The 11,036-nt window shown below is 45.7% G+C and overlaps 1 protein-coding gene across 1 annotated transcript in view; it reads left to right on the forward strand.

The window, feature by feature from the left end:
- The window catches only part of BLK (BLK proto-oncogene, Src family tyrosine kinase), a 49,846-nt gene extending 44,246 nt beyond the window's left edge, over positions 1–5,600 (forward strand). Inside the window, exons 11-13 of the mRNA XM_009562566.2 lie at positions 1,535–1,685; positions 4,362–4,493; positions 4,857–5,600. Coding sequence (XP_009560861.2) covers positions 1,535–1,685; positions 4,362–4,493; positions 4,857–5,065 — 492 coding nt within the window. The 3' untranslated portion in view covers positions 5,066–5,600. The remainder of the gene's footprint in view (positions 1–1,534; positions 1,686–4,361; positions 4,494–4,856) is intronic.
- Positions 5,601–11,036: the final 5,436 nt, after the last annotated feature.

Raw genomic sequence — 11,036 nt, forward strand, 5'->3', positions numbered from 1 at the left:
TCAAGACAAGAACATCAATTGGAAGGACATCTTTCATAGCTCCCTCTCCCATCCCAGCACCACCTTGCTAGGGCAGGGATTTAAACGCTTACTGAGTAGCTCCAGGAGGAGGAAAAGGGCAGTCTTTTTAGCTATTTTGCAATCTGTTCATCTGTGGTGTAGGGATGACATCACAGCCCAACAGGACCCAACCCTTTCAAGAGCAATTTTGGATCCAATCACATCCATCAGTGTTAAAATTAGACAGCTCTGGGCCAATGTTCTTGATCCTGTAGTCAGTCTTGAGGGTACATTCTCAAAAGCACACGGGGCTGGAATGAGCCCATCGCTGGTTACTATCTCATTAACATCAGGACAGGATATTACATCAATTCTTCCATTTTCCACTACAGTAGACAGCACTTGCACTGAAGGGGTGTTGACACAGGCTAGAAACACAGCATTGGAAAGTATGTGTTAGTATCCTGTTTAAAACCACATGTAAGTCAAGATGCTGATATGCATCTGTATGGAGTGGAAAATTGCTCTGCCCTCACCCACAGTCACATAAAATCTTTAATAGATACTAACCACTATTAACAGGGGGTGCATGCATCCACGCACACTCCTGACAATGCCTAACCCAAATCTGAAGCTTGACTGACAGAGCAACTTTGCAATCTCTCTTTTTTATATACCCCAGCACCTAGCAATAAAAGATTGTTGCCATCATTTATAGAGGTTTGTCACACACCAGGCACTTCCCCAGGGCTACTCCCTGCTCCAAAAACCTAAACAGTGAAAGATGATCTTGAGAGAAAGAAACTCCAAAAGTAAGGTGTGATGCAGCACATGCCCAGGACAAGGAATTTGTACAGGGACATACTCTACCCCAGCCATATTCCTGTGAATACCTGAGTCTTCTGCTCTCTTGCATCCTGTAGGTATCAGAAGGAAATTGTATTGTGTCCTGGGTCCTAGTCTGGAAAGAAAACACCCATTAGTTTTATTGTAGAGGGATCTCCAGGGGTCAGATGATGGACAGATAAGAACTTTGAGGACTTCTTTTTTTATTATTTTTTTAATTCACATATTTAACGCCCAGTGTTTGTGATTAGAATTCCAGCTTGTAGGGAGAGTCTTGTGGCAGAAACTGGGAATCCAGTGATGTGGCTTCAGGTTTGCTTCAACTTTCTGTGTGTTGCTACAGACATGACTCACAGCTGTGACTTCTGAGCAAAACGGAGAGTGGTGCTTCTATACTGCTTGACTTGGCTGCTGAAATCTTTTGGAGGCTGAGTGCACGCTGATAAAGCTTCATGTGTGCACGCATACATGGGCAATATCTATTTACATACCTGTCTACCTGTTTATCTATCTGTCTACTGATCAATTTGTCGATTTATTGAGCACATATGCATGTCCATGTGCATAGAGGCATGTGAGCAACCCTATAGGCGTACTGTGCTTTTGTGAAGGAAGGTAAGATACAGGCCAGCTAGTTTGTTGTCATGTAGAGGGGACTGATGAAGATGATCTCTTCTTCCTCTCCTAGGTGGCAGAGGGAATGGCATATATTGAGCGAATGAACTCCATCCACCGTGACTTGAGAGCTGCCAACATACTCGTCTCAGAGACGCTTTGCTGCAAAATTGCTGATTTTGGTCTAGCCAGGATCATTGAGAATGAATACTTGGCACAAGAAGGTGGGTATCATTCCCAGCATTGCCTCACCAATACATTTCCCTTATCTCCAATCCTCCTGTCACATAGACATGACAAGATATGGGGCATCCAAGGGCTGGATTGGGACCAACCATGGGGCACCACTGCCAATGGGTAAGATCAGAGCCCGCATTGCTGCTGTTGTCAGCACCTGGGCAGCAGGCGAAGCAAAGGAGAGAGTCAAAAATGGAGTCCCAGGAGACGCAGAGGAGCTTGGGGACAATGAAAGAGCAAGTGAGGTTTACAGATGGAAATGGAAAAAAGTCTTCTGGCACTGTTCAGGGGAGTTCTGCTGAATCTCAGGTTGTGTTGCTGGAGAAATTTGGCCTCTACTAATGAAACTTGCTGCATGTACCTACATGTTGACGGTGAGTCAGTCTGAAGAGAAGGAAATAGCAGTGTAACTCTGTCATCGTACTGCGGAGTGGAGCTGGAGCCATGAATCTGGACCCAATGGCAGTTTCCAGATGTCCCTGGCAAACTGAATCCAGACCAGATCAAGACCCTTTTCGGTAAGAGAGGAACAACCTAAAAAACATGGGAGCAGGTTTGCAGCTTGGCAGGTGCTTCTCATGGGAACAGAGTACCAGGAGCATCTAAACCAACAAAACAGGCGTACAAAACCCAATATTTCCTGTGTTAAAGTGAAATCTCGTTATGACTCCACCTGCAAAGCCAAGCTACTTGCTGGACCTGAGTATCTGGACTGGTGGTAGACAGGACAGCATGACCATGAGAGGTGACAACTAGTTTGGTTGGTGTAAAGGTCCATCTACAGGCATTTGGACAACAAGATTAAGTTAAATTCCTCTGGGGGCAGCTTTTTCTCTGTACTTTGAGATCAATTATGAGATCATGTCACTCAGATTGCAACGAGACTTCATCAAGCATCAGGGAAACAAGCAGAAATTATTGAAATAAAATGATTAAGTCAGTCATAAGTGACACTTGTCAGAAGATGTTTCTTCCAGGAAAAGGAAATTGAATAGATTTTTTTTCATCTTATAAGATACCAAGATTTTCTTCAATTTCTTCTTCTCAGCTCTTTCATGGTACCAATTATGTCCATTTCAACATGTAAAACTCCTTGAAAGTATTAAAAGTTCAGAAATGTAGTTTGTGAAATGTCATGAAGAGGTACTGTGAGACTACTGCAATTTTTTAAGGTACTTTTTCTCCTTTAAAGAAATTTTGGTGCAACCAGCATGATTCTAGTAATATACCCAGTGGAAATGGGAAATATATTTCAGTGGAAAACAGTCCCTATTAGCATTTTTCTGGTGAGATTTAATCTGAAATAACAAATGGCCATATATCTACACTGAACAGTTTTCATCTCGTAGACTGGATTTCCAAGCCTCGTCAGTCTACTTGTCAGAGTATGACGTGCAAGACAAAGACACCTATTTCACACACTGCATTTGGGATTTCAGTCCTGAAAGGATATATACAAATAAAAATGTGGTTTCCTCTGCAGTCTTTAGCACATTCAGTCCCTTTTTATCAATGTGGTTGGGGGGGTTGTTGGTGGTTTTTTTCACCTTAGTTAAAAGGAAATTGCAATCTTATGGTCGTTACTTTCTGCAGCATGCAAAAGATCTTGGTGGAAAAAATAAAATGGGACTTTAATTTGTTTTTAATATACATATGCATCCTTAAGAAGAGGATAATTTATACATGTTGTATAGTTCACTCACTTCTGCTAAAAAAAGAATAAAACCCTACTGTTGTTATAAGTAAAGCTACTCAAGGTGCTGGCTTTGAATAGCATAGATAGTTTGGGGCTACAGAAACCCACTGATACCCCATAGTGAGTTGCTACCTGAAGAGCAGCATGTCTCTCACGAGAGCTGATTGATGCTGAAGGGCTGTGGCAGGTGCTGCTTGCTTCCAGCATGGTGTCCTCAGCGTACACAGCACTGGTCCATGCTACTCTTCCTGATTTCATTCATGAGACCCAAGACTGCAGACTACTCTGATTTTATCAGTAAAATAGTTTACCTAGATTTTTTAAAAGTATGCATATTATTAGTTACCGAATACATTAAGGCTTTTCATTGTTTGGCCTCTGTGTATCAGTATCTATGGATGTTTATAAATACATATGTGTAGAAAAGTCTTTTAGAACAAATCATAAAATCAATAAGATTGGAAAAGACGTCTAAGTTCATCCAGTCCAAGTGGCCCAACATCACTGAGATGCATCACTGAGCTGATGTGTAGCCGTGGTGCTACACATTTTTTAAACACTTTCAGGGGTGGTTACCCCTCCACTTCCCTGGAGCACTGTTGTAGTGCTTCACACCTCTTTCAGTAAATATTTTTTCCTAATATCCAATTTAAACCTGTCCTGGCACAACTTGAGACCATTTCCTGTCATCCTAGTATAGCACTGGAAATAAACTCTAAAAAAGGCAAGGAGGTGCCAGGTAGAAATATCCTTTTAATAAAAGTAGGAGATAGTCAGCAATTACCTTCCTCTGGCCTTACCTCCCTTACTCCACAGTACCATCAATAAGTCCCATCTCAACCCCCTGATGAACTTTACAGCCTAAAGGACCCAAGGCTCAGTCTAGGGGGACTGCTTGCCCATGTCTGTGGGAGCAGTGGGTGGTGTTGTAGCTCCTCATTCTATTTCCATTTGCTTCCTCTGACAGGTGCCAAATTCCCGATCAAATGGACAGCACCAGAGGCTATTAACTTTGGAGTTTTCACTATCAAATCTGATGTGTGGTCTTTTGGAATCCTCCTGACAGAAATCATAACCTACGGCAGGATTCCTTACCCAGGTACGCCATATGGGATGAGTGTGTATCAGCTTCAATGCATCTAGTGCTTCTTTATGCTGGGAGACACATATCCAAGTGTCCAGCCTACACACACACCCCTGTCTCTTCATGCTGGATTTCCTTTCCTCAGCTCCCACAAACCTCAGTTATATCTATGTTGAGCAAAACCCCTAGAGAGAAGTGAAGGAGGGAACAGAGGGATGGAGGGGGAAGTGCAGTCTTGAAGAAGGGATGGTGCCCAGATGTGGCCAGACATCTCAACACCTCATGCCCCTCCAGCCCTATCTGGATGTGAGCTGTGGGAAGTACTGAGTTTCACTCCTAGGTGCTGAATAACTCCTATTGGGTTGTGTTTCCCTACAGGGATGACCAACCCAGAGGTGATTCGCAACCTGGAGCGGGGTTACCGCATGCCCTGCCCAGACATGTGCCCCACTGAACTCTACAACATCATTCTGAAATGCTGGCGAAGCAAGCCCGAGGAGCGCCCGACCTTCGAGTACCTGCAGTCGGTCCTAGAGGACTTCTACACTGCCACGGAGAAGCAGTATGAGCCAGAGCCTCAGCAGTAAGCCACAGTCCCGCCAGCATCTAGGGACAGATCTGGAGGGAAGTCACCATCCTGCACAGTGATGGCTTGTTTCAGGCCTTTCCCTTTCTCCCTTGTGCCACCACAATGCATTTGGAAATGAGGAACAAGGAGGGACATGAGGGAGGCTGCCAGGTCTGTGGTTATCATGGAGACTAAAGAAGTGACTGAAAGATGGCACGGCTCCCTCCCCATCCACCTTGGAGGTCTGTTCCCACTTTGCAGATATCACTTCTGCCACAATGGACAGCAGACTCCTTCATGACCTACCCAGAGAAAGAAAAGCCCTCAACCCTGAAACTGCAGGTGAAGAAAAAGGGGCCATGTCCGGGCGGTGGTACTATGGTTGCACAATCTCCCCCGCTTCTGATGTCACTGCCGGTGATACTACAGCCCCCTTCATGCCAAGGGCAAGGGTGGGAATGCGTACTGTTTGCAGGTCCTTGGGCCACACAAGGTCCCCAAGTTCTGCAGCAACCTCTCCAAGTGACGCCACCTCTCTGCCCCAAACCAATAATAAAGAATGGAATACGATCATTTCTGATTTCTTTGTTTAGGCGTCATGGCGAGGAAAAGCCACTGTGCTCCCTGGGCAGCTCAGGGTGATGCTAGTGTGGTACCCGGGAAGGGAAGGGAGGGAAGATCAGGGTGCACCGCACGGACCGCCACCAGCCCAGGCAGCCCTGGAACCTGGAAGCAGAAGAGATGTTCATGGTGTTGCCACGAGATGTCCCTGCTTCCCCGCAAATCTAGGGATAGCTACATTAAAATAGCTCAAAAATATCCTCCCTACTTTGATGAGCTCTTCAACGCAGAAGATCTTGATGCAGCATTGGGGCATCATGCCAGCCCCACGGCAGTCCTGCTCCATGCCCAGCACCAGGAGGGTTCAGATGCCCCTTCCCTGCTCTGGTGCATCACTGACACGTCTCTGGTGGGAATGTCCACATTAGGCTGCAGGGTGGTCTCCAGTCAGCAGTTGCACTCAGTTGGGGAGTGGAAGACAAAGAAATAAGACACAGATGGCACAGTAGAGGGATGTGAGGACCACAGGAGTGAGCATCAGGATGAGACCCAGGTTATGACAGAGTAGCATCTCTCCAGACTCTTTGATTTGCTGTTTTCTACCCTGTGAACCAGATTTTCAGTTCTACTCTATAAGGTCTTTGCATAGTGTAATAAGGGTGCTATGATAAAGAAACAGTGGAGATGACCAATACATGCCAGAAAAAATACCTGATCACTCCCAACATCTGACAGAGTTACCTTTACATGCCACAGCTGCAAAGGATCCTAGAAGGAAAAAGGAGTGGGAAGATTCGTAATAGGTCTGTAGGGATAACTGGGCTATCAGCAGCTGCATTCAGTTCAAGGCCATGATCTCCAGTGCCATAATGCCCATGTCCATTGCCTATGATAGGGCAAAATCCACCAATGTGACGTCAGCGTCACTTCCCAGGTGTTCTTGATAGGACAACATTGTTCATGGCAATGTGAACAGCACTTTTCCTGGTTTCAAGTGCTGCTTATCCTTCCTTGACAGACTGCACAACCAGGAGAAAGAGCACATAGAGGCTGGTTTGGAATTCAGATGAGTCCAAAGTCTGGAGAAGACTGGTTTGCACAGCTTGGAAATGTAATTCCCTGCATTCTCGGGAGGGAAGGAGGCTTTAATAGCAGAAAAGAAGGATCTCAGTCATAGGAGGAAGGAAACTGGTGGAAATTACAGAGCCTTAGAAATCCTACATCTAGTGGAGACATTCTAGAGTGCCCAGGATGTTTTCACCAGGCTGGAGGATAGGGGCCTATGGGAGACTTGCACCTCTCTAGGACTGCAGCTGGAGCTGGATGGAAAACCTTAAGGTATGGAAAAGAGCATTAAACACCTGTGTTCACGAGGTGGGATTCCCCCTTTCCTGAAGTGTACAAACGTGGAGGTAAATCAGCCTCTGGTGTCTCAGAACTCTTTTCTTATCCAACCCATAATACATATGATCTGCAACTGCTTTCTACAACAGACCCATGGGCAGCTTTACTCCCCATGGAAGAAGATGAAGTTTTCCACCAAGCATTTCTGTGAGCCATCAGGTCATCCTCCAGCTCAACATGAACCGGGGACCAGCCACGTGGTCAGTACCTGGACACTATTAGAAAGATCTCTTCATCAAATAATCAGCAAACTTAATCGACCCATTTTTGCAACTGGAGAGTGTCCAGAGGAGGCCACAAAATCAGTGAAGGATTTAGAGAGGAAGCTGTATTAGTAGTGGCTAAAGTTACTTGTTCTGTTCAGCCTGGAGAAGAGGAGACTGAGGGAAACCTCATCACGGTCTGGAGCTTCCTCACGAGGAAGGATGAGGAGCAGGCACTGATCTCTTCTGTATGGTGACCAGTGATAGGACCTGAGGGTACTGCAGGATGATGCGCTGGGGGGGGTTGGGTTAGATGTTAGGAAGAGGTTCTTCACCCAGACGTTGGTGGAGCACTGAACAGCTTCTCATGGAAGCAGTCACAGCACCAAGCCTGATAATATTCAAGAAGCATTTGGACAACACTCTCAGACACGTGGTGTGAATGTTGGAGTTGTCCTATGCAGGAACACGAGTTGGAATTGCCGATCCCTGTGAGACTCTTCCAACTCAGGACATTCTATGATTTTATCTCCGTCTTCAAAACCTGGTTCCTGGGCCCATTCCTAGTAGGTCCTAGTGCTAATTGAAGATGGACCAACTTGGACAGGCTTGGTTCACCTGGTTCCTGGTTCCAAGCAAGAAGTTGTATGAGATATAACTATACAAAGCTCATTTTAAACAAGAAGCTTTTATTACCTATTTATTCTATAATGTCCCTGGAGTTGAAGAAAGTCTTTCCTCCTGCTTGAAATCCAGCTTTGTCTTTTACATTTACCAGGAATTCTATGCAGAACTGAGAGATTTCTATTAATGAGATGACGCACAGAAAATAAATCCAGATGAAAGGTACACAGTGCAGGTATTTTATTGAACTCAAAGTTGTGGATCATTTGTGCTGAAACAAACCAGGAAGGAGTTACAGGGTTTCTGCTGAGCACTTGAGCATTGCTTTATCACCCAAGGCCAAAGAGTCAAGTATTGTAGCTCAATTTAGAAAGGAAATGGATATTTTTATGGCCAATAGCAACATGTGGCCAAGCCCAGGGTGAACAAAACAAAGAGACTGTAAGTTGTGCTTCCTCTGCACTGGACACCATAGCCGTATTTATTCATGCTGCACAATTATTTGTTGAATTTTGTTCCCTACCACGCCTGTGATAAATGGATGAGGCAGACACTCACCTGGCTTCATTGTCACGTGTGCTTCTACCACAAAGCCATTGTAGAAGCCATAGGCAACTCTTTTTTTTGCTTAGGGCAGCAGGCTGTGCCACCAACCTAAGTCTCTCCAGGGGGTGGAGGAAGTGATTCAGGCTCTCAAATTCAGTTTGTGATTCTTAAGTGATCTGCAGCAGGGACTCTACCATTCAAGCAACAGCTCAAGGACCCTGTGAAGCTATCCAAGAAGAGCACATTGTTTATTTTCTGTGGAAATCAAGTTATGTGAGGTGCTTCACAAGATAAGACACAATCCCTGCCCTAGACAGAGTACAAATTCTCTGAATAGCCCAGACAAGGATTAAAAGGGGTACCAAATGGTATGCATCTTACACAGCAACTAAGATACTCTTTTCGTTTCTTCCCTAGGTGCCAGGTGGTCTTTTGAAACACCACTGGAATGGTCTTTCCAGTTCTCACATGGAAAGATCCAGACCTTCATTATCAATCCTTGCTACTGCTTCCCCATGTAGCCTTGGTCGTGTTACTTCATCCCAGTCCTCTGTCTGAAATGTCATCTGCAGAGGTACTATCTGGTCTTCTGTTAATGTTGATTTAATCTCTTTTAACACCCTGTTTGCAAGTGGCTTGAGGCACTGGAGGAGAGGTTTCTGGGGTATTTCTCAGTTCTCCACCTAACAATGTGGCTATGGTTTAAAATCTCTGTGGCTGCGGTTTAAAACCTTCTCCAGGCAGTAGCTATGCACTGTGAAATCTTAGCAAAGCAGAGAATGTGCATCTGGAAACTTGAAGTCAGGGCCAGAGGGTGAAGCAGGCATGGAAAAATCAGCAGGTGCTCAAAGGGGAGAGGTGGGAGTGAGAGGAAAAGCAAAGGAAAACCAGTGAGAGGGCAGGGCTGCAGGGAACAGCAGCACTGAGGAAACCACGTGGCTTTTGTTGTGTATAGTAAGGTATGAGCTCCAGCTGAGGTTTTTCCCATCATCCAGGTATTCATCACAATATGGATTTTCTCATGTCTAATAACACTATAGACTTTTCTGAATGTCTTTAGGAAGCTAGGTTAAAATCAGAACAGGTAAAGATGATTAGCTGAGATGGATGGGCAAAGCAGGGAGAAGAAAAAGGAGAACGTGCATAGTCCTACCTAGGAGTTCAAGACCAGGTTGTATGAGGCTTTGAGCAACCTGATCCAGTGGAAGGAGTACTTGATCATGGCCGCGGGGGTGGAACTAGGTCATCTTTAAAGTCCCTTCCAACTCAAATAATTTTATGATTATGCAACTCTAGAAGGATCGAGGTCTTCCTGAGTAATGCTCTTCTACTCTTTTCTTTCTCCCCATGATATATTATCACCTTTATCTGTCCGAGTCTGGTTGATGCTTCAATCCTCTTTGTGCAGGACTTAGACAGGGCAGGGATAAGAAAGAGAAGTCCATCAAATTTCCATATCTCTGGTTGTGGGGGAGCTGGTAATGTTTTTGGGCAGGAGGTTGCCCAGCAGAGAGAGGCCTGCATCTACTTAGCAGGCTTCAGCTAGACCCTGGACCTATGAGGTGGCCTTGTTTGGCTGACGTAAACCAAAAGCAAAGCAATGATGTACAGAAATAATGTCCTGGAAAACTGTTTTTTTCAATGCCATGCTACACTCTTGTTTGATCCTAAGCAGCACAGCACCAGCAGGCACAACTTCACCAAGAGCATGCTCTGGCATGTGCCAGGAGCTCAGGACCTCCTTCACAGTGATAAAGATCCTAGCACCATGAGGATCCAAGTGTTCCCTCCTGCTCTGTGTAGGACAGGGTGCCTGGAGTTTGCTAAGCTGCCACTGAAAAGAGAGGCAGGGCCCACAGGGAAGGGAGGTGGTGAGGAGCCCTCACCTTGCTCTAGTTTACCTCCACCCACACGTGGCAGAGCAAATAGTTCGTGGCAAATACTGCAGAGCAAACAAGAGCATCAGTGTTCTGCCAGGCTGAGCTCTGGTCTCCAAGCAGCTCCACCAAAGTGAACAACGACCACTTTTTTTTTGCCAGGTGGGTCCCCTCCCTGGCGAGGCAGCCAGCTAGTGCTTACAGCAAAGAGAAACTTCATCTGACTTACTCCTCCAAGAAGAAGTCTTGGCTCAGAGCATCCCTCAGAGCTGGTGAAGCTCAAGGCTGGGTTTGAAAAGTATGGGCAGCCATCCCTGAGCACCCCTTAACTGAAAGAGAGGGTGTAACCTTGTGTCACAGCCAGGCTGTGTGGATGGCAGAGAGCAGAGATGTGTTACTGCTGTGAGGCAGAGACACAGTCCTTAGGAAATCTGCCCATGTAAAGGCTTTTCCACCCAACTGGCCATTCAGTGCAACATCACATCTCTGTCAGCAGCAGAGAAATCGTCCATTGATAATGAGGCTCAAGGAGAGCATTTTCTTTATACATCAGCACCCATGGCTGCTCCAGAGAGGTTTGTGGGAAGTGTCGAAGACATTTGCTTCAGTCTTGCTGGGTGGAAGACAGGAGGGCTGGAGCTGTTTCTGGATGATTGCCAATCCCTCAGTAATTTGAGTCAGGTGTTATGGCACGAACCCTGGCTTGGAAAGTCTCTAAATTGCCAATTTCCTTGTTCTGCTCTCCGAGGACTCTTACTGTATGCTTCCCCAGTTC

Source organism: Cuculus canorus, chromosome 3, assembly GCF_017976375.1.
Source record: "Cuculus canorus isolate bCucCan1 chromosome 3, bCucCan1.pri, whole genome shotgun sequence".
Lineage (NCBI taxonomy): Eukaryota > Metazoa > Chordata > Aves > Cuculiformes > Cuculidae > Cuculus > Cuculus canorus.